The 24,085-nt window shown below is 40.9% G+C and overlaps 2 protein-coding genes across 7 annotated transcripts in view; one reads left to right on the top strand and one right to left on the bottom strand.

The window, feature by feature from the left end:
- Positions 1 to 7,184, bottom strand: part of plagl2 (pleiomorphic adenoma gene-like 2) — a 52,198-nt gene extending 45,014 nt beyond the window's left edge. For all 4 annotated transcript variants that reach the window (XR_011179230.1, XM_069169165.1, XM_069169167.1 and 1 more), the window contains exon 1: positions 6,962 to 7,184. The gene's annotated coding sequence lies outside the window, so the exon portion shown is untranslated. The remainder of the gene's footprint in view (positions 1 to 6,961) is intronic.
- A 7,422-nt stretch (positions 7,185 to 14,606) lies between these two features.
- Positions 14,607 to 23,901, top strand: pofut1 (protein O-fucosyltransferase 1). 3 transcript variants are annotated; one of them, XM_069169223.1, is made up of 7 exons: positions 14,607 to 14,675; positions 18,561 to 18,682; positions 19,278 to 19,460; positions 19,669 to 19,781; positions 20,421 to 20,613; positions 22,399 to 22,641; positions 22,887 to 23,901. In XM_069169223.1, exons 1-7 carry the CDS (start codon positions 14,666 to 14,668, stop codon positions 23,079 to 23,081), a joined length of 1,059 nt encoding a protein of 352 aa, XP_069025324.1. In that variant the 5' UTR covers positions 14,607 to 14,665; the 3' UTR covers positions 23,082 to 23,901. The 3 variants fall into 3 exon arrangements, with proteins under 3 accessions (XP_069025324.1, XP_069025322.1, XP_069025323.1); XM_069169221.1 differs by lacking the exon at positions 14,607 to 14,675 and adding an exon at positions 17,479 to 17,619; XM_069169222.1 differs by lacking the exon at positions 14,607 to 14,675 and adding an exon at positions 17,540 to 18,076.
- The last annotated feature ends 184 nt before the right edge of the window (positions 23,902 to 24,085 follow it).

Raw genomic sequence — 24,085 nt, 5'->3', positions numbered from 1 at the left:
ACTAAATAAAAATCTAAGTGACGGGCAAAAATTATATTTACTTTTGTTAAAACTTTGGAACTTTTTAATGAAGACATAATGACATATTAAATTTGGTTATGATTCAAAACCATAAGTGAACAAGGTAGGAACATGATATAAATCTCTAAATATATAAATTTCTATAGGAAACCTCCATCATGTTATGAAATTATGACTCCATGAGTGTCAAATAGAGTATACTTTTAAGTGTTGATTGATGATACTGTGACAGACTTCAGATTAAAACAACTCAAGGTAAAAGCTGAATTTTACTCTTCATGGGATTCATTGTTTTAACTCCCAACGAGTTCAGGTTTAACTCCGGAAAAGAGTTAAAAGATCAACTCGGAGAAAAGAGTTACTTTCTATTCAATTCAGTTTTATTTTTTTGTCACCAAATCACAACACAGGTTATTTCATGGCACTTAACACATTAAAAATGTCTTTACAGCAGAACTTTACAACATTATACAGAGAAACCCAAAAATTCCCACATAAGCCAGCCCAGAACCTGAGACCTCGTGGACAACAAGTCCGCACTGAACACAAACAGCTGCACCTCCAGTCAAACTCCTGAAGTTTGACACCTCCCTCACTGGGCTCGTCTCTGGACCGCTCACCGGCGGGAGACCGACCATCTGGTGTCCCGGGACAGTCACTACAACGCTGCCGCTCTAGGACAGAACCCAGCATCCAACATCTATCCGTGACAAGTTGGCAAACTCCATCTGTTGTTGTCATTTGGTGACGTGTAGCTCAGCAGGCTGAGGTGTGCGCTACATGTTTACAACACATGTAATAAAATCTGCCGACTCAGACGTGGTATCCTCCCTGCCCTCTCACATCACCGAACTCCACCTGGGAAATCTAAATGCCATAAAAACAAAAACAAATCTGTAGCTCTGTTTTGCTCCTTGACTGCAAATCACCTCTGTTTCCTACTCGTGTTTATTTCCAGCAGTCCCTCTAATCTGCAGCGGATCATCTTTGAAACCAACAGACCTTCCTCTATTCCCCGAGTCGGTCAGTGCCGACGGTTAAGTACAAGTCTATCAGTGTCTGAGAGACGACCCCCTAAACCAACGCTGTGTTTACTGCAGAGAGAAAAGCCTATTAATAAATCTGTTGCAGACAGCCTGGCGGAAGTGGCCCGGGGGCTGTAAACTCAGTCTGGGGAGGGAGAAGGATGGATGAAGGGCAAAACAAGAGAGGGGGAGATGGACGGAGAGGGAAAAAGGAGAGGAAGAAAAGAGAAGAAAAGAGAAAGAAAAGAGAAAGAAACGATGATACATGGAAATGGAGAAAGGAGGAGGGGAAGGTTGTGTGTGTGTGTGTGTGTGTGTGTGTGTGTGTGTGTGTGTGTGTGTGTGTGTGTGTGTGTGTGTGTGTGTGTGTGTGTGTGTGTGGTGTAAACCATGGCTGCTGGTTGATGGATGGATCTAGGTTCTGAAAAGCCACAGCTGCCCCGCTCTTCCTAGAAAAAGATCCACAAGGAAAAGTGGCAGTATGTGGTTCAAGCATCTAGCATCCTCTTACTATTTCTGACCGGCATACTGCACGACCCGTCAGAATGCTCGCCGGTCCAAAACGCTGCTGCAACAGTGTGAGTAAATGAGAGCATGTGTTCCTTGTGTTATTAACTTTGTGCCTATGCATAATAAAAATGAAAAAAAAAAAGTGAAGGTTCTTTTTTACTTTAATTAGCCTTGTAAATATCTGTGTGTACGCGAGAGTGTGTGTGTGTGTGTGTGCGTGTGCGTGTGCGCGTGCGTGCGTGTGTGTGTGTGTGTGTGTGTGTGTGTGTGTGTGTGCGTGTGTGTGCTTGTGTGTGTGTGTGTGTGTGTGTGCGTGTGTGTGTGTGTGTGTGTGTGTGTGCGTGCGTGCGTGTGTGTGTGCGTGTGTGTGTGTGTGTGTGTGTGCGTGTGTGTGTGTGTGTGTGTGTGTGTGTGTATGTTGCGCTGCACATTCGTATGTCTGTTTTCAATCAGTGCATAACACAGCAAAGCATCATTCTTCTCTCTGTCACGGCTGCCAGCTAAATGTTGTAAATGTATATAGTGCTGTATTTATTAGAAAGAAGGTAGAGAGTGATGTTTGGAGCGTGTTTTTGCACCCAGCAGGTTTTATCCCAAGTAGAAAACCCTGTTCATTTAATGTTTCATATCATAAGTATATTTTACTGTTCAGAACAGGGATCGAATTTCAAAGTTTACAAACTTAAAACTTTTGCTGAAAACTGTGGCCATTAGCGTCAATTATAGACGGGCAGTAAACTTAAAAATGCATCGCAAATAAAGCGGAGTCAATAAGTGACAGTTTGGTCACAGTACCGTTTCCATGGTTACAAATGATCTGTCAAACTAAATAATCATGAAACCCCCAAAAAACGACTCAGGTCAATATAGTTAAACATACCTAAAGCTTTCTAACGTTAGCTAGTATCGACTACCATAAGCTTCTAGCCACATCTGATTATAACTACAAAAAACGTGCAATTCTGTGATGATGCTAAAAACTTCAAGTCGTCAGTAAACGTATTTATTAATTTCAGTTAAGCAGCAGCAACTTTTCATCACCCAGCGTAAAGTAGTGGATCTGACTCGATGTGACTGACGGCCCGAGAGGTCACGACGCCTTTTTTCAGACAATAATGACATGTTTAAAAAAAATGGATTGATTTTTGTGTTTCATCAGAGAAGCTGAATGTGTTGTAGAGACAGCCCCACGTGGCCCTCGGTGGTATTGCACTTTATAGCACTTTGTGTCACTTTTCAGACCCCAAAGCTACGTCCATGTATATATAGAGAGTCTGTGGCTACAAAGCAATATCTGTAAAGTTTGTTAACCTTGTTAACCTAATATTAGCCGCCATGAGCGGAGGGGTTTCTGTCCAATGAAACCCTCGATGGCTTTTAATCTGAAACAGATACAGCAAGTGTGGAGTTTGTATTAACAGTCTTACGCAGTAACTTTAACAGGCAAATGGGAGCGGATCAAGAGAACTGTGTACATTTTATTGTCCACTTGGATTACAAAGTGAAGCAGCATCATTCTGGTGTGCTCTGACAGCACTGTACGTCTGATATTAACTCAAGACATTAGCTTCTGATCAACCAGAACAAGTAGCTGTGCAACAGCTAAAGTACGATGTGCAAAAATATGTTTTATAACTCGTGAAATCGATTTTCTTTTTTAAAGAAAGAATGTTTCTGTTTTTGAAAAGTTACATTTTTTGCCTTTCACAGTCTAAACTGACAGAATTTAGTGCAAATAAACACCCTGTATTTATACAGCTGTTTTAAATGCCTTGAAATAAATGAATATGACGGAATACAGCTGGGTATGACAGGACTGGATCCATTTTTTTATCATATTCCTTTCATAAAAGACTCCAAGTTTCCAACATATTTAATAAAAAGTTATCGAAGAACTTTTCCTGAATATAACAGAGTGTAAAACTGGCAGAAATATGTGTAAAAGCAGTAAACCCCGTCAAGAACTTGACATCTGCTTTGACATATCACTACATATTGTGATAATATGCTCAAGTAGTTTTATTGTAATTGTACAACGAAATTGAAAAACAATCCAACACAAGTTTTCTGTTCTTCTTGTGTTGCATATTTTTGGACTGTTTTTTTTTTAATTCCGTTCTGTGCAGCGACAGAAAAGGAATTTTGATTGTGATTCTGACTGACGTTTACTGCAGTACGTCTACCAAATACTACTTCAGCATACTGTCGTTGTACGTGGGGAAGAAATCTTAACTAAAGCTAGTTTTTGATAACGAATATTAGTTTCAGTACATTATCACTCAATATTAGAGCCCCAATCTGAGCTGCGGGTTTAATCTTTTACCTCTTTGTTTCTTATTCCTTCTTTCTTTCTATATCTCCGTATTTATAACTATATCTCCGTATTCATAACTTCTTTCAAGCTCTCCTTTTCTTTCCACACTCGACATTCAGCCTTCTCTCTCTCTCTCTCTCTCTCTCTCTCTCTCTCGCTCGGTGACCTGAGTGACCAGCAGCTACTGTGTGAAACCTCACATATCACAAATAAATAGATCCTGTCCCCTGCTCGTCCCATGACACCCAACACGCATGCATGTAAACACGCCAACGTACATGTGAGTATACAAAAAAGTACAAATACGCAAAACTGCCCCCGCTCGCATACGCACACACATATTCAGTTCTCAGGCTCCCGGCTCACCGCTGTCCTCAGAAAATAACAAATAGTACAATCTTCTTCTTGCAGCGAACAACATCCATCCTGTGAACCCGGCGTCCCTCGTTCCCTCACCCCCATCTCCCCACCCCACCCCACCCCGTCCCATCGCTGCCTCAAGAAGGTGAAGAAGTACAAAGAAAGGGATCAGAGCTTTTCCGATTCTTCCCTGGTTATTAACTACCATTTGTCCCCTCAGAGGGCTGTCCCTCCCATTAACCCAACTGATGCTCTTTTCTCATGGAAATCAGCCTGCTGTTGCTGCCGCCGCCACCGTCGCTGCCGCTACCACCGCTGCCCGCAGAGGTGCAAGGAATTGTGGGGGATTTTCAGAGGAGAAGACCTCCCTCCAACTCAAAAACAGCTTTCTCTCTCTCTCTCACACACACACACACACACTCTCACAAACAGGCATGTGTGTGAGCTCTCCCCGGCAAACACACACTCGCTCAATCACAAAGGCAAACATGAAACGTGCTGCCTCCCGACCACAGGGGCATGGAAGTAATGGAAGGCAATGCATGGACGTTAATGAGAAGAAGCTGGCTCGACGGACCCCGGCGCAGAATATTTTGGAGAGCGGAGCAGCGAGGAATGCTGGAGCACCAGAAAAACACAAATCATCCAGAGTTCACAGAGTAGGAGGAACGACTCTTTGTCATTTGAATTCTGTGAATAACTTTGAAAACATCAAGAAAACACCAATAATATACAGATTGTTTTGGTTTTTGGGGTCAAATATTTATTTAATGGTATTTTTCCCGACATTTTCCTTCACCGTTGATGTCAGTGACACCGTCAAAAAAAACAACAACACCTCAACAACTACCTCACTCAGTGTTTTGGGAAATGAAACCTGCCATAGGCCCGCGGGGCGGAACCACCGCCGGCTGGGAGGTTGTAGTGAGAGAGCAGCAAACATCAACACATGGGTCTCGACTTGCACGGCGACTGGCAGCAACAAAGCCATTGTCTCGTGACAAAACTCACTTCCATTTCCTTATTATGTAGCCGGAGGCCTTGATGGTGCACGCTTGACTCTGACCTGCGGGGGTGAAGTGGAGGGAAAAGCCCGTCCAGAGTCTCTTCAGCAGAATGTACTGATCTGAGTTCAGCTTGTTGTGGTCGTGACGACTTGTGTACGTGTTTCTTCACGCTTGCAGCTTTACTATAACTGCATCAAGTTAAGATTTGTTTACCACTTAAAGACTGACAGCATTTTTCTACACAATAAACTACACAAAATCTTTATGGCAGCACAGAGTGTGTTTGGAAACGCAGTTCTGTTTACTTAATACCTCACACATTTACAGTATCTCCTCAAATTCACGTTAAAGGGGTGACAAGTAGCTGACAAACCTATCAGGGCGTTACAAGTGGATCGGAAGTAAAAAATAGTCTTTTAACAAATCAGTCAACGGACAGAAAGTCGGTCTGCAACTATTTTGAGAATCAATTCAAAGTTTGGAGTCCTTCGGGTTGTCAAGTTTGACGACTTTGTGATCAATAATCTTGGAGTTGTTGGTCTAAACAGGTATTTTTCACTTTTATGACCAACATCAATCAATTAATAAATTTAATTTCAGATTAATAGCTAATGAAAATAACAGTTATATGCAGTGTTATAGTGGAACTCCCCAGGAGAGATGTGTGTGTTTCCCTGTACAATCACAGGATGTCTGCTTATAGCTGAAAACACCTTAAATATCCTCAAGTTCACTCTGAGTTCACACTAAATACTCGGCAGGAAAACACAGGACAGGAGTCTTGTGATGCAACAATATGAAACATGACAGACGGAAAGCACCCAAACAGCGCGGTGAAAAAATATCAGGAGGATTTTGATGTTTGTTGTCTTCTGCGGACTATTAGGTAGCAGTTATTTTTTTCCTCCGACAACAATCCTGCAGCCAAAGTCAGCTATCAGTCACAAGTGCATAAACTGAACCCCCCCATTGTGACTCCCCCCCCCCCCTTTGGTTGGTGGGGTCTTGGTTGTTATTTACCCGCTTGCAAGGAAAAAGCACACACTCTCTACAGACACACGAAAACATCCGAGCAGTGACAACCTGGTGGATGGGGCCGACTCAACAACAGCGGCTCCGAGGTTTCAATATCGCCCACTAAAACTCCCAAATGAAAGAGTGGAGGAGAGAACTGCGTCCACATTTCATCAACTTTTCAGCAAACTTTTCCTCCTGCAGCAGACCGACACACCGTGAGACGTCCCCTCTATCTGCCTCTCCTCTCCTCTGCAGCGGCATGCCACACTAGATAGCTATTCGGAAATTGCTCAAAAACTCACCAGAAAACTTGCAAAGAACATCAAACGTCAACAGCGAGGAGCCGCTGGACAAAGTGCACCGAGTGGAACAACTTCACGCGTTCGCGTTCGCAACATATTTATCGAGCAAAACAAAACACAGCGCAGGCAGAGGAGGCGATCGCTGTAATTAAAATTAAATAGCCAGGCTGCCTCCACGCTGCCACAGAAAAATAAGCATAATTACGCAAAAACCCGATCGCGCGACGGTAACAACACATTCATAACAATTCAAGTGTCGCGCACGTCGATGTGTCACTCAGCGGCGGCTGCGAGTTGATATAAAGCTCGTAAAAGTTGTTTGAAAGCCACACATGCACACATGAGGACGTGCAGCCACATTATGAGGTCTTACAGAAAAAAAAAAAAAGCGAGCAGTTTACTCACCAAAAAGTTTCCAGCACCGCATTAGTCAATTTCACATGGATCCCCGGTAGCCTTCCATCCCGGACCGGACCAGAACCCCGCCGTGGGAGAGCCCACTCCACCGCTCCCCGCTCTTTTCTCCCCTCGATCTGTCCTTTTATTATTTTTTCCGAATTTTCCCAATAATTTTTCTATATTCGGGGCCTGAGAGTGCGTCTGGCTCTCCTCAGGCTGCAGCGGAGTTATGGGGCGGTAAGCATTGTGGGAGTGTGACGTCAGGCCACTTTCACAAACTTTTTTTTTTTTTTTTTTTTTTTTTTTTTTTTTAGTAACCAGCGACAGCTTACTGTTTTTTCAGCAGCCTGCAGCCAGTCCTCCCAGTCACCAGTACTGGGTTCATTTAATACACCTGCAGTTCAGCTTCCACACGTTGCACATTTATTTCGTGGACATATAAGCTACTCATATTTATAAAAAAAATATTAATATAATATTGCTTGCAACGAAATTAACATACAAATTAACATTCAAATGTTTTTTATATATATTTTAGTACCTAGCATGCAACCCAAAGTTTTAAACATGAAAGTCTTTGAAAAATATAATGTTATTCAATACATTTGGGGCTTGCTAAAAATTATTTCTTTAATTGAAAGCACTTGTGTAGCTAAAATTGGACTATTTCTATCTGTTTTGTTTGTTTTTGTTTATTTATTATTTGTGCGGTTATACTTTGCCTCTGAAACCAAAAAGTGGAGAAAAAAAAACATTTCCTCTTCTTCCACTGTTTAATCCCATAACAGCTACTAAACAATACATCCTCCTGATATTTAATTAGATGTATCTATTTCTTTACAGCTGTCAACAGCCTGTTTTGAATGAAATTGCATAATATCGTACAACTTTATAGACTTTGTAAGAACGGAAAATATCTCATCATTTTCTTCTATCGTCACTAGAATTGACTTGAATAATGAGGTTTTCTTACATTTACTTGGGACAGAAGTTTGCACGTGCACATTAAACTTGACAAATTATATGGATAAAAATAATCATTAAAAATGAGAATTCAAAATAAAAAAGAACAGTCCGAATATCAATACGTTATTTTAACGAAGTATTACTATTTAATACTAAAGTTCCAATAAGTGCCAACATGCAGGAGGTAAACTCGCAGCCCATCAGCAGGCATGTGGCTGCTCGTCCGGCTCCCCACGTGTTAAAGGCTGCCAGTGGTGGTGGTCCCGGTTCCTCTCTCCCACCTTGTAAGCCTGTGTTTTTTTGGGAAGGGGGGGGAGGGGTGAAAGAATTACTTCCAGGGCACATCAACTCGTTTCCTCATCACCCTAACCACCCCCCAGAACCTCTTCCCAGCCCCTCCACGGGCTTCCAGCAGCCCCGGCACCGTGGCCGCAGGGTGAATGTGTTTGTGCAGAGGGAGACAGAGAGAGTGAGGGGGGTGGGGGAGCCAGAGTCTTCAATAATGCTGCCTTCACGTGCTGCTCATATTTTATATTTATACATATTTAGCCTATATTGTGTTTGTCTGTTTCACGACACTATCTTAATAAAAACTAAGAGACTATCTCCATTATTAACGTTTAATAAACAACTCGAAACGTGATCAAACCTATCGGCTACTTTATGCTACAGTCTCTGTGCTTGCTGTTTTAATTTGGTTGCTACAAAGACATAAATGAAAATTACTGTCTGAGCTGCCAGCTTACCACTACAATAATTTTAAAAAAAAAATTACCACGGCATCATACGGAACTTATATGTTTGCATATTTTCTTTGACAATCACTCGCCTCCAATTAATCGCCACATTTCCGACCGACCTTGAAAGCACCAAAAGCCTTTTGGCGTGTTCAATACAGGCGGGGCAGAAAATGCCTGTTGTTCGGGGGGGTGGGGGGAAATGTGGGAAACCACAATAGGCTTTACCTGTTGCAGAGAGGGCTGAAAGGGCCAATGATGTCGTTAGGCTTTTCTCTGTTTGTCAGAGGAGATGAGAGCAGAACAGATGAAAGTGTGACGGCAGAAGACTAAAAGCTGCAGGTATTATTCGGATCCACCGCGGTCGGACTTTTGTTGTTGGAGTCGTAGTTCCGTTTAAAATCCAAAACAACCGGGAGGAAACCGGACTGAAAAACAACTTCTTTTAGTCGAGAGCTGGAGATGTTACAGGGATGTTGTTTAGATTTCAATTTTCACTTTAAAAAGTCAAGCAAGTTCTTGAGTTCAAGCAAACATTTGTTTTTGAAAGCAACCCGAATGGAAAGTGATTTTTTTTTTTTTTTTTTTTTTTTTTTAACATTTAACAGATAGAAAAAAAATAACCAATTTAAGCAGGTTTTCGCCCACAAGATTAATTGTTTGCTTACAAATATATCAGAAATGCCTTTAATTTAAAAAAAAAATTAAAAAAAAAAAAGTGGAGTTTCCTAAAAGCCAGACTTGTACAAGTGTAGTTCATTCCTAAGGTTAGAATGTATTATTAAATCAAATAAACTTAACTGTTAAGAATGAAACATTCAACTTAAAAAAGTTCTTCTTAAATAATGGTCTTAAAATATTCAAATGATTTCAGGATGATTCTGTTTTCAACAATTTAGATAAGTAACATCCAAACTATAAAACTTTACATAGACAGACTGATGAAATTATTTCATTGCGGTATCTTCTGAAATAATCGTTTATACACATATTACACATAATTATTGTTAATTCAGGTTTTTTTTAATCCTTTCATCTGTGAAAATTAAATATGTTTAAACACATACAACAATTTTAAAATCATGTAAAAACAAAGACAACTGGTTATTTCATTTGGAAGAAATAAAGACATTTTCAGAATGTCAAAATAAAGAAATGAAGGCTCCATCATGGAGAAGATTCAAGTAAGATTTGATGTCATATAAGATCAAATAAAACATCACTGAATCAGTCAGCTCACACAGTTTCCCTGCAACCTGCACAGTTCTGATATGAAGTGCCATTCAAATTATCTCTGATAATACCATGAAGGGATGTAAAAAAAACAAAACAACAAAAACAGTTTTATTAGAATATCCTCACTTTTTCTACCTGTTCTGCCAAAAAAGGCAGCGTGTGATGAAGCGGGGAAGTACACCGGGTTTAAAGACTTCAGCCTGGACAATCTACTGGAGGCGTTCTGGCCTTTTTTACTTAAACTGTTATCATAAAACTAGTGAACAGTGACAGCAGCTCTCTGCTGCTCTCTGTCCGTGTCTTCACAGACAGTTCAGAGAGACCAACTTAAGAAAACAATCCACATTCAATGTGTCACCTGTCCCACGGCTGCTCGTATTCACACAAAGCACAAAAACGTTGACATCTAAACATCTAAAATAGAGTTAAAAAACGAGATGGCAGCTACTGAGATCTGCAAACCTGCAGCTCCTTTCACAACTCTTTCACCAGAGTTACAGCTAGTTTGTATTCTTCTTTTTCTTCTTTTCCATCACGAACTGCTGCCTCTGTTTTATATGTGGAAAAAAAACTGTTGAATCATAATGCCACTTCATCAAAATGGATATTTTTCATTTACAGATGAGAAAATGAGTGACTAAATCTTGATTTGGTTGTTGCTGAGGCGATCCATAGTTATCTTTTCAAACTAAGTTCCACTTGAAATAACACTGAGTCATGAGGCTGCTGACTTTCTATGACTTTAACTGTTTAATTAGCTGACTTGTGACTTTACCTGTTATCTGTCTTTCTATGACTTCAGCTATTTAATTGTCTTAAGTAGTTTACGTATCTTTTTTTTGCTCATGCATTTGCATGAAATAATATGTATAACCAGAGGTTATACCTCAGTTTTGTATGTATTTCCTCCTTTTTGAAGGCCAGATTTTGGGTCCGCTGTTGTTGTGTTGGCTGTTTTTCTCCTCCAGCTTTTCCTGTAAGGATTCTTTAAAACAAACTGGACCAGAATAGACGACAGAGAACCAGAAGATGGATGAGGTGAAGTGATTTCCCACCATAACGAGGGAGACTTCTCTCATTATGCCGTTGTTTGTTTATTTCGACTGCAGTGCGGTTGCTGCGACCGCAGTCAGGTTGATTGCAGTTGTTGCATGTTGGTCTGTTATTTGGAGCAGCGGAGTGATTTTTAATTGTTTTATGAAATGCCACATGGTGACTTCCTTCTGATTCCTCTCTGTGTGTCTCTCTCATCTCTCCAGACCATCAGAAGAAGCTGCCACAGCAGCAGCAGCAGCAGCAGCAGCAGCAGCAGACACTCCCCTGGATGTCTCTGCCCACCACACACCTAATCAGCCCTGATTAGATGCATTGTTAGCGGCGGGGAAGCCGGCCTTTCAGAAGTTCGGATGACGGGACAGAAGAAAGCGACGGGCTCTCTCAAATAAAGCCTTCATCAGACACTGAGCAGAAACATGTGTCTGTTTATGGCGGCTGGATAACAGTAGTCACATCTCCAACTGGTCCTGCAGTCTCATCCCCATTTACCTTATTTTACCACCACCGGCTTCATCTCGACACAACATCCATGTGAACACACACACACACACACACACACACACACACACACACACACACACACACACACACACACACACACACACACACACTTAGTCTGACAAAGACTCTCCTCCCCATCCACACCAACATAAGAGATCCAAAATCAGCATCAAGTCAACACAATAGCAATTAGTAAGAGGGACAATTTGTTCACATCTGGAGTGGATTTCCTCGCCACCAGAATACCCAGCAGTTCCTTCTTTTTCTTGGTTTTGGCGCGGTGGGAAATGACTGCGTGTGTTTTTATGTGTTTTGTTTAAAGCAGATGGGCGGTTTACATTAGCGGAGATGGGCAATAAACAGCTTAAAAAGGATGGAGGGGAAACCTCACAGAAGGAGCGAGAGACGCACCGTTGTCCCGTCCAGCTGCGGGGACGCCTGCTGGGGACACGCTGGGCAGGACTTTCTCGCTCAGTCTCGCTCAGGCTGGCGTTTGGTTAATTATATAGGTTGTGTGTTTTAATGAGCCTGGGTCTCAGGGTGAGACTAAATGTGTCCTGTTTGGGTCATGGGCTGAAAAGGCACAAGAATTTCTCTTTTCTCTTTTTATTGGGGGGCAAGACGTGGACGTATTTGAGCCATGAACACACAGATCTGCATCTCAGTGCTTGATTAAAGCTCAAACGCAAACGTTACACAACATATCTGCTGGTCATGGTGGTGTCGGGCTGTGAGATAGCTCACAATCACATCCTGTGCTTGTGACATCACCACCGAGCAGCTGGTAGGTGATAATTTCTGGGTAACACAGAGTTAAAGGTGGGGAAGTCTTTTCCGTGATGCGGGAGTGGGGGTGGGGGGGCGGGATATCGGGTCAGAGACAGCCCACGTGAGCGGCCTGCAGCAGGTTGATAAGGTGGACGGGTGGAGCAGCTCCACCGCCACGTCACGAGACACACACAACAGCTGAGAGGAAACCTAAAAATAAAAACAGGATTCTTGTCAACATGGTTCTGTTTATTTTGGACACTTTTCTTAACGAGTCTGAATCTAGATTCTGGTTTTATCTGCGTCATATCACGAGGTAGCTGATGGGAAAACTAAAAAGAGGGATTTTACCCAGAGTTTTGTTAGTTTTTTAGCACCTTTACAACTAAATAAATCTTCACAACCAAAATGAGTTCTATTTTTCATTACTTTCATGTTGGATTAAGTTTTTATATATCGGTCACTGAAACATGCCACAAACTGTCCTCAAGGGATCCAGAGAGGAAAAACGTAATTCTAATTTTGTTAGTTGTTGATATTTGTTGTTCCATATTTAAAATTTAATAAATCTTTAGAGCGGAAATACATTTTGTAAATATTTTGGGCCTCCTTTAAATGTTAAAGTTAATCTGTACAAATCTAAATCGTGAGAGTTTGTTACATTTATGTTGGATTCCCTTTGTATCATCACTGAAACCACCATCAGAATAAACATAATGCACAAGGTTACATTTTGTGAAGGGAAACTTGTTTTGGCTCTTTTCATCTAAATTGAATTTTGAGTTGTAACGAATTTAATTTCTTCTTTTGTTAAACTTTTTTTTCCCCTCCAAAGAGCACAGTGCCACCAAACTGAAGTTAGAAACATGCATTCTTTTTCTTTTATCTTTTATCAATTTTGTCTAGTTTTCTCAACATCTCTAAATCAAAATAAATCTCCTCTTCTGGTAGATAAAGTCTAAACTGATGCCACTTCCAGATGGGATCCTGGCTGAGAGAAACAAACTAAACTAAAATGAACATTTTGTCAACAGAGTTTTGTTAGTTTTGGCTCTTTGTCTTAAGAACATCTAAATCTAATTAAATCTTGGTAGTGGAAATGAATTTTGTTACTTTTATGTTAGGTTTGGTTTTCTTTTAATTCACCCAATAATGCACAAATATGCCACTTAATAACAATAAAAAGGCATTTTGTTAAGAGTTTTGTTTGCTCTTCCACTTTTCGTGAGCGCTCCTAATGCAAGTATAAACCGTCAGAGCTGAAATTAGTTCTTACATTTGATTTCATCTTTATCATTATAAACCTGCTGCCAGTGGGGGAGAAAAACTGAAACTAAAAACAAAGTTTTGTTCGTTTTGGTTCGTTGTCTTACCACTTCTAAATCGAAATAAATCTTCATAACCAGAATGAGTTACTTTTAACGGGATCTAATCTGAGAGGAAATTAAAATAAATCTTTAAAGAACAGATCTTTACTATTTAAATTATGACTTTTGTTAGTTTGGAGTATTTTTTTTAACACCTCTAAAACTACAGTTGTAAAAACAGTTTTGAACAAATATTTGGACTTGAAATAACAAACTCCTTCAGAGGTTCATAAGTTTTCACGATCAAAATGTTACTTTTTTGGTGAAGTCAGTTTTAAATGATCCTGTCAGTTTTATCTAAGTCACTAAAATGCATCTGAGATACTGAGAAAAACTAAAGATGGGCCTTTTGTCAACAGAGGTTTGTTCATTATGGCTTTTTATCTCGGCATATCTAGATCTACGTAAATCTCCAGAGCTGAAATGTGTTTTATTACTCGACTACTGTTAGATTTATTAGTTTTATTTTTATGAAGGTAAGCTGCTGCATATGGAGGATCCTGCTGAAAACCGAGGCAACTAAAAACAGGCTTTTTATCAAAAGGGTTTTGTTAGACATGTCTTCTTTATACCTCTTCATCAGAAGAAATCTCCACTATCACAATGAGTTCTGTTACTTTGTTGTTATTTCTGTTAGATTTGATCAATAAGACAGGAAAACTAACACTAGAACGATTTAGTCAATAAAGTTCTGTTAGTTTGAAATCTGAAACTAAACAAATGTTTTGAGCAGAAATCTGTCAAGTTGAAATGACTTCATATTAAATGTTCTACTATTTTAAGAATAAAGGACTTTACTGGCCTTCCTTTTGTTTCAAGTGCACAAATCCATTTGGTGAATTTAACATTAACTGTCTGTGAACATATGAGGTTTCTGCAGCTAAATGTGAAGTGACACCACACCAAGCGAGTCACAGCCTTCAGCTGAACTGAAAGCTGGGTTGTCAGTAGCAACGCAGAAAGGTCACCAGGAGGCGGGTTGTTTTGAGGTTGACTACCTTATTTCCTTCTTGTGAAAGGCCACAGGCAGACTGAGAGCCTGCTGCTCTGCACCATAAGACAGAGGTTCAAACCGAGAAATGGGGAAACGTGAGTGACATATATGAATGTGTGGATGTTATGAATGGCAAACTTGTTCCTCTGCAGCCTCACAAAGTAAAGTGTGATTCACTCAAAGGTTCAAAAAGGGAAATGAAATTGTTAAAAGTTTGGACACTGAGCCAGAGAGATATTACATAAGAAATACGCCTCATTTGGTTGTTGTGGTCTCTGCCGTTAGTTCACCTGAAGGAAGCCTCCTTCTCTCTCTCTTTCTGTCTTCTTTCTCATACTCCGGCTGTGAGTTGTGGTTCTTTGCATTGTTATCATCGCTGTCATCTCTAACAATGAAAAACAGTGTGTGTTCAGGGGATGGGGGAGGAGCAGACACAGACAGAACGACAGGAAAAGAGGGAAAGAGCAGCCAGCTGTCGAGCATCAGAGAAAAGAAAAACGAGAGTGATTGAGTACAAAGAGAGAATACGTTAGACTGGCTTGGCTGAGCTGGAGGATGCAGAGGGATTAATTATCCTTCAAAGCAAAAAGCCCGACTTAAAGCTTGGACTCCTGATTGTGAAGAATTGGCCAAAAAAAAAAAAAAAAAAAAAAAAAGAGTCATGAACTTTGGTCTGAATTAAAAGAAAAAAATACTCTTTAGTCTTTTTTTGGGGGATGTTTTGGTCACGCTGCCTGTTAAATCATAATAATAGTATCACCATTGACTTGCACACATTCAGTTGTCCTCGGCGAATTGTCTGCAGATCATCAGCAGTGTCGCTCAGCCTTTCAGCAGAGGATGGTGATCTCTTCAATGTGGCATATTTAAGCAATTATCAGTTGATTCAGTCAAACAAGGCAGGCTAGCAGAGGATCCCCACATCTGAATGGGAGAAGCAAAGGTTGGAGACCGCACCCGAACACGTGTTGCCATGCTGGTTTGGGGCACGTTGAGCACACATGTGAACATCTAATGACGAACATGTAATGATAGATCTGTGGGAGCGTCTCGGCCGTTATCGTTGGCCACAGCGCTGATTGGCTCCATCTGATTTAAAGTCTGAGGCCACTTTTTTTGTTTTCATTGTGAACTTTGTACGATCATCTTCTGAGGATGAGAAAACAGCATTGATATTTTCACTGAATCACTGGTTGTATTTTTGATTCTCTGATTTTCCTCGAAACTTTAAAGCTGTCTGCAACATGGTGGAATCCAGTATAATTACTTTTTAAGGAGTTCAACGTTTCTAGTAAATGTTCCTGTGGCATCACGTTAAATGTTTGTTAGAACCAATGTTTGTGTGACGTTGACACATTTTTTAGACAACAAATTGGGTAAAAATGTTGTTAAGACCAGAGCAGGACATTTAGACGTCTTACCTTACCATAACAATACTACACATGTAACTTTTTTGGGGAAAAGAGCAGTAAAAAGGAATTGAAAACAATTTAACCTGAGTATCAAATTTACAAAGCAAATGACTTCAGTTTCATAATATTACACTCACTTTCAAGTTTATTGGAAATTTACTTCCAAACAAATAAAAGTTTTAAATCATTCTGATTCATATTTTCAATGCAATTAATCAAGATAAAGAAAAGAAATTCAAATATGAATTATTTAATTTCAGTTTTGAATGACGTATTTCTGCAGAGATGCATTCCAGATGTGCCTTTTAGTCCCATTTACACTCTTTTTCCTGTTTTACAGAATATAAAGATCAGTTTCTTCAACATAGGAACTAAGTTTGTTTTCCCGTTCTAAAAACTATTAATAATCCGCAAACAAAACGCATAAAATTAAGGTTTCATTACTTATATTATACAGTTTCGCTAAAACTTGAAACCTTTTTTATTTTGTGATCTTCTGTGTTTCTGGATTTGCTGTCTGCTTTTTAAAGACAACGTGTTTCGGTGCTTTAATTAAATTCTCGCCTTATAGTTATCTGGAATAGAACCAGAAAGTTAGTGTCACTTTTCTTCTGTCCAGTGGCAGAAAATACATTAACACTTCATTGAAGGAAAAAAAAACTTGTTTGTGTGTTTCTCAAATTCTCATTTTCAAAGAATCGTGTCAAATTTTAAACAGTTCACGTCTCAATTTAGATGAAAACTTTTCACGCTTCATCCACTCTGATGAAAAAAAAAAAAATCACAAAATAACCTATGTGATACTCTCAGATCATAATATTGTCCATGATCACATGTGTCTTTGGGGACCAGATTAAGAATGTTTGTATTGTTATGTAAAACAAAGTTTAACTGCATTCCTAAACTGTAGGATTATTAATGATCATTGTTATTAATAGTCATATATTATTCAGATGTCTATTTTCTCAATAAGCTCGGCATAATTGAGTGACGGAGTCATGTATGAAGGCAACTGTTTATCTAAAAGCTTGTGGTAATTTTAATTTGGAGCTGTCTGTCAATGTGTTTTTGTTGCCATTCATTATTTATTCCATTAATTGATTGTTGATATTTTTGGAGGTTTATAAACTATGGTTACTATTCAAAACGTTGGTGATTACAAACGAGTTATATTCAAATATTCTTTGCATTAAAAGGCTTATATGTAATATGAAAAAAAGTCATTAAATGTAACAAGTTACATGACTTAAATGAAGTAATTAAAATAGTTATATTATTTATTTTTATTTTTTTTTAACGTGGTAACGAGTAATCTGTAATCTGTTACATGTCAAAAGCTGAAAATCCAGTCTCCAACTAAAAGCTGTACTTCCTCCCGGACAGTAGGTGGCAGCAAACTCCCCTTTGAGTGTAGTTTAAATCCTTCACTAAAACCAAAATGAAGAAGACTCAAAGCCCGGTGCATTGTGGGATATGAGATGAACCACAATGGCGGTGAAACAACAAGCAGCTCACGCGTTGACGCTGTCGTGTTTCCTTTCATCGCTTCTCCTCCAGACGTGCCGGACCTCTGCCGGAGACCCGACGTGGGATGAGAGCGGCTACGTGTTGTACTGCCCGTGCATGGGTAACTCACTCTCTGTTGGCGACACCTTTAAATTCTGCTGGATGGGAAAAGAAAGAGAAAAGTAGAGTCATTCAGAAGTGGAGAGTTCTCCTGAATGGGAACTTGTTTGACGCCACTCGTGTTTTTACTGAGTTCAGACGTGGTGATTTAAAACCAGCAGACTGCATCTGAAGTCTTGACGTCGGAGACCAACCGGCCATGTCTGACAGCTGTCTGACGGGACTCCCAAACTGTTGACCTGCTGGAAGCTTCAAAAAGTCATTTCGTGACTAACGTAAACTTACGTCCCTCTAACTTCCGTTTTCTTATCGTGTGTTATCACGTATAACAATAAAACGGACTTTTGGGAAATCAGAAGAAAAATCACAAACTCCTCATAAAGTGATGACATCACATGATGAAATCTGGAACATCTCTGAGGACAAAGATTACCATGAAATTAAAAACATCTGTCAAAGTAATAGACGTTTTTGGCGTTTAGAAGATGTTATTTTTTTCATGTATATAATTTCTTTTCCATATTTTTAAATGTCCCTTTATATCTGTTTTTATGTGAAACACTGCATGTAAAGCATTTTGAATGAAAGGTGCTATCCAAATAAAGTTTATTATCATTACTATATGACCAGCAGCGCCCTCGCTGTCTCTCCGTATAACATGAAAAAGACAGAATCAGATAAATGTGAGGCTTGTAACTCCAAAGAAACTGTTAAACCCGAGCTGGCAGCCTGCAGGAAGCTCAGTAAAGAGTACAAAATCAAGAACGGCACCGAACACAGGATACAAACAATCACAGCTTAACATGGCCTGATTCTAATAGGTTTAATATCCAGGATATCATTTGTCATATAAAGTCATGTTGTTACACTCCCGTACTGCCACTAAATTGAAAGAAGCAGCACAAAGTTTGCTGTTGAAAACGAGAGTGTGTTATTGTTCAGGTCGCTTTGGAAACCAGGCAGACCACTTCCTGGGATCTCTGGCCTTCGCAAAGATGTTGAACCGAACCCTGGCGGTCCCTCCCTGGATCGTATACCGCCACCACACCCCCCCGTACACCAATGTAAGTACGCCACTGTGAGTGCACCAATATAAGCCTCTACTGACTTTTATAATTCAGCTAAATTTAGCAGTGTTTTGACCTCTGATTAGTGTGTATGTATTTCACGTTAATTATTCAATCTAGGTATAGTTGACCTCGTAGTTTCCAGAATAAAATCAGCAGCTGCGTCCTGCGGAGGTGCGACAAGCTCAAATGTCCTGCAGGTTTCACCAGCAACCAAATTTATGATTCTAATGCTGCTGTGATGTCCATATCAAATCGAATAAAACAAAATAACAAGCTTTTCAAAATACAAATCATTCCACTCAAACAGAAGACGGAGTGCTGCGTAACGCATATAAAATAAATGACAACGTGCTAAACGGCAGCATCCAACTGTTTCCACACTCAAACATTGTCCTTTTTATTTGTTTTTAGCACACCCTTCTTGAATCTGTGCTTCGTCCCGAAAACATCATCCTGACATTCTGTCTTGCATTTACAAAACAAGAAATAGGCCGTCAGATGCCCTGAACTCGGTCAACCCAAACACAACGCAGCCATTATACATTCTGTTGTCCTTTCAACTGAAATGTTCTTTGTCTGTCCTGTTCAGGTCCATGTTCCCTACAGCGAGTTCTTCCAGCTGGAGGCCTTGTCTTCCTACCACCGCGTGGTCAGTCTGGAGGCCTTCATGGAGAAGCTGGCTCCTGAAAACTGGCCCTCAGGCCAGAGGAACGCCTACTGCTTTGAGACGGCTGCCCACCGCAGTGCGGACAAGAAATCCTGCCCCATGAAGGTCAGAGTCCGATGGAGGACAATCTGAGTGGACTAAACCTGATTTTCAGACTTTCTCTATGAATGATGGTAAACTGTAAGTTTAAAGGGTTGAGGGGGAAATGCTGCCCCCTGGTGGGCCGTAGACCGCCAACCCTGAGTTGTAGAACTATGAAGCTGTTGTTCCTGTTTTGTTCCGTCAAGCACGTCTGGTTCTGATTTATTTTCAGGACGGGAACCCGTTCGGTCCGTTCTGGGACCACGTCGGTGTGGAGTTTGACCAGTCGATCTTATTTGGTGGGATTTCATTCAGTGCCTACCACCAACCTCAGTGGATGAAGAAGTGAGTCCATGTTTGAGGAACCTCACGGTGCTGTAGACTCGGGTCGCAGCAGTATCACAGATCGCAGTGTACAGTGGTGTTCAAATTATGGTTATCATACCATTTATACTGCTCGTTACTGCTAGTGAAATAGTATAAATCACTGAATGGAGAAAATAATCAGGAGATTAATCCATAATGAAAATAATAATTAGTTTCAGTTGGATACAAAATAGTTAAAAATGCTCCACCTCAACCAACTATAGCAGTAAAATCCTGCTTTTAAATGAATGCATGTTATTTATTTATTAATTTCCAACAGGGAAACGTTTTACACATGCTTCAAATCAAAGGATTTATTTCTGTAATTTTAACTATAGGAAAAAGTTTGTTCAACCAAAAAAAATACTAAAATTTTCTTGAAGGCTGATTGTAACTGATAATAATAATAATAATAATAATAATAATAATAGTGAGATTGTGTATACCATGATACCGTGATATTTTCTGAGAGGGATAATGTAGAGTGGAAAACTCTTTTATGTCAATCAAAGTTGACATAAACCATTGAAACTGCCACGTTTTTTTTTTTCTTCTCCATGTGTTTCCATGACAACAGTGTGTCTGGTTAACAGGCGGGTTCTTCTGCTCTTTGCACAGGTTCCCTCCCTCGGAGCACCCCGTCCTGGCGCTGCCCGGCGCTCCGGCCCAGTTCCCGGTGATCGAGGAGCACGTGGGCCTGCAGCGCTACGTGATGTGGTCCGACAAGATGGTGAAGGAGGGAGAGGAGCACATCGCTACCCTGCTGACCCGGCCGTACGTCGGCCTTCACCTGAGGATCGGCATCGACTGGGTGAGGTCACCAGCTCGGACACGTCGGGGGTCTGAAGACATCACGGACGTCAGATTTCACGATTTCACTGATCCATTGCTCAGTTCACCCAGTTTCATACCAGCATTTTACCAAACATAATATTACTAAACGTGAGGAAATGATTGGTTTCGGATCCAAATATATAATGCCATTCTGTTGAGCTGCATCAGTTTCACCGTTCTGGTTTTGTATTTGCCAGCTGACTGTCACACTGTCATGACTTACCACCATGTGAGGTGTACAGGAGGAGCTTCTCGGCAGCATGTCAGTCGGTCTGCTGTGAAAAACGCCTTTATAATGTGTATAGAAGCCTGTAATGTGAAGAATACATCAATTCTCTTAGAATATTCAGAACGTTCAATCTGCCAGTTTTGTAATAATCTAATTTGAGGTGTGTTCTGTCAGTGGTTTCAGTGCCTACTTAAAGGTACAGTACCAGGCAAAAGTTTGGACACACACACACACACACACACACACACACACACACACACACACACACACACACACACACACTTTTAAAAAAAAAATTAAAATGTATAATATTTTTCTATGTTGTAGAACAAAACATAGACAAACAGATTTACACACTGTTGGTAATATGTTAACGAGCTTCATGAGGGTACCACCCAGAAGGTTTTCAGTCAACATTTGAGTTAATTCAAGGTTTTCTTGTCAATGTGTTCGCGATCATCACTTGTTTTGTGTGTCGGTAGTGTTGGCACAGAAAACTGCCCTAGTCGACTACTCTAGTAATTCATAATATGGCAAGAATCACTCAACTACCCAAAGAGAAACAACTGTCCATCAACTCTTAAATTCATGAAGCTCAGTCAGTCCAGAAAAATGAAAGAACTTCAAAAGACCTGCTCCGACCGAGTAGCACCGGGAGTGGACATTACACCCGAGGAAATCTGGGCTTTGGTCTGATGAGTCCAAATGTGAGATATTTACTCTTAGTGTCTCTGAGACTCAGAGAAGATGAACGCGTGGTATCGACATGTGTGTTACCCACTCAGGAGACATTGATCCCCTTTAGTTTGAGCTTAGTGGGACCATCATTTGTTTCCCAGCAGGACAGTTAACCACAACACGCCTCAAAGCTTTTTAAAGACTGATGGAGTAGAAAATGGTTAAAAAAAAAAAAAAAGGTAAAAGAAACCGTTTTGATCTTCTTAAAAAAGACCAAAACCAACAGTGTTACTCCCTCTTTCATATTTCTGAGGCTCTCAGCTCCATAAAGATATAAATACTCAATCCAATCCAATTTTATTTATTTATCTCCAAATCACCACACGGGTTATTTCAAGGCACTCGACATATTAAAGTCCTCACAACACAACTTTACAACATTATAAAGAAAATAGGAAATTATGCATTTAGTTGAGGACTATTTTCAGCGGAGGAAGAATCCATATTTAGTGCTGTCGTAGTAGAAGTATTACCAGCAGCATTACCAAGTATGTGGGATTGACTCAAAGTAAACGACGGTGTGTTTGTTCCTGGTAGTAAATAGACGTGTCAGCCAGTTCAGCGCTGTGACTCACTGATGTGTGAGGAGCTCGGAGAAGGAATCAGACATTAAACATGACACTTGTTAGGAGGATACATTCACAGTCGGTTCTTTTCATTGAATTGATTGTTAACAAAAACATCCAAGTCGTGGTTCACAGTTCAGAACCGTGCTGGATGTTTGCGTGACGTTTGCCCCTCGACCGTCGGCTCCGTGTTGCTTCTCACTTCTGAATCTTTTCAAACCTTTTACAGCAAAACGCCTGCAAACTGCTGAAGAGCGGCGACGCCGGGCCGCACTTCATGGCCTCCCCTCAGTGCGTCGGCTACAACCGCCAGGCGGCCCTTCCCCTCACCACCAACATGTGCCTTCCGGACCTGGCGGAGATCCGCCGGGCCGTCAAAATGTGGGTGAAGAAGACCTCCGCCCGCTCCGTCTACATCGCCACGGACTCCGACTCCCACAGTCGGGATATTGAAAAGCTCTTTAAGGGCAAGGTGGGTTTTTAAAGCCTCTCTAATGCATGTTCTGACTCTCTTGTTTCTGGCATGTCTGACCTTAAGTGTAAGCTTAGTTAGTTAGCAGCTTAGTTAACCTTTAACTGTCTGTAAATGTGACATTTGTCAAACAGGTTTTGTCAGAATTAGCAAACTTGTTGACTTAGTTGCCGCCAACAAGAGCTGAATCCTGCCTTTCATGTTTACCAGTTGTTGATTTGTGCGTCTCACTGTTCCTCCTGCAGGTCAAAGTGGTGAGTCTCCAACCAGACTCGGCCCAAATGGACCTGTACATTTTGGGCCGAGCCGACCACTTCGTCGGCAACTGCGTCTCCTCCTTCTCCGCCTTTGTGAAGAGAGAGCGGGACGTCCGCGGCCTCCCGTCCTCCTTTTTCGGCATGGACAAGCCCGGCAAATCAAATCCCAAACAGGAGCTGTGAGGGTCACGTTGTCGCCCTGTGGACACGACTGTCATGAGGAGGCCGGAGCGCATGTGGGAGGCGGAGAACATTTCAGTGTGACACGATGGTTCATAATGTGCAAAGGCAGGTCCAATTTTAGAAAAGGTTTTAATGTGTGAGAAATGGAGGAAGATGGGATGTAGTGACATGTTTGTGAAATGTTACGACATGCACAGTGCTGCTGCCAAGCAACTCCAGTATCTGTATGTTCTTTTTTTTTAGTTATAGTTTCTACCTGGTTTTTTTTGTTCACCCGACTGAAGTCAGATTTCCTTTCCAAATACACCACTTCCTCAACGCTTCCTTTAGTTGCTGCCTATATTCTGTGGTCATTGCAGCTGATGTTTTGCAACCCAGACACGTTGTCAGGACCGCCGGTGACCTCGACGAACCCTGCAAAAGACTAATTGCACTGTCAGCGATCCGATTCAACCTCCTCTTCCTCGTCTCTCTCTCCCTCCCTGCTTTTCCCATCTCTGTGCTGCTTGTCAGTGTCCCTTCCTGCCTCTGCCCTCCATTCCAAGGAGAGCACAGTAACTGATCCTGCTGTACATACTAATTATAGGGAGGAGGAAAAAGGAGACATCTCACCTCTCAGTTTACCAGGACCAAAAACTGGAAAAAGAAATCGTGTGAAACCCTCGACTGAATGTTGCGAGAACAGTATTGTTATTAGATGAACAAATATTTGCACTGGTTGAATAAATGCATGTGGGAGATGGATGAGGAATGAATGGATGATTTTGTAGTCGAATGTTTTCTATAATGTTTTTCACCAATAAAGTGATGCACACTAATTATTTTGAAGAATTAAATGGCCCCAGTGTGTTTACTGCCTCACTGAAAGCTTATCTGGTGCTACAGTTGAATCAGCTGATATGCAAAGCTGTGTTGGACGAGTGGGTTGAGACTTGGTTGCCAGATAAGACGGAGACACGTCGAATTAGTATTCATCATAATGCCTCGTGTGGGCTTATTCACGG

This window comes from Embiotoca jacksoni, unplaced genomic scaffold, assembly GCF_022577435.1.
Source record: "Embiotoca jacksoni isolate LCO1_2020_lvr unplaced genomic scaffold, fEmbJac1.0.p SCAF_43, whole genome shotgun sequence".
In the NCBI taxonomy this organism is placed as follows: domain Eukaryota; kingdom Metazoa; phylum Chordata; class Actinopteri; family Embiotocidae; genus Embiotoca; species Embiotoca jacksoni.
This window is presented reverse-complemented; position numbering and strand designations above follow the sequence as displayed.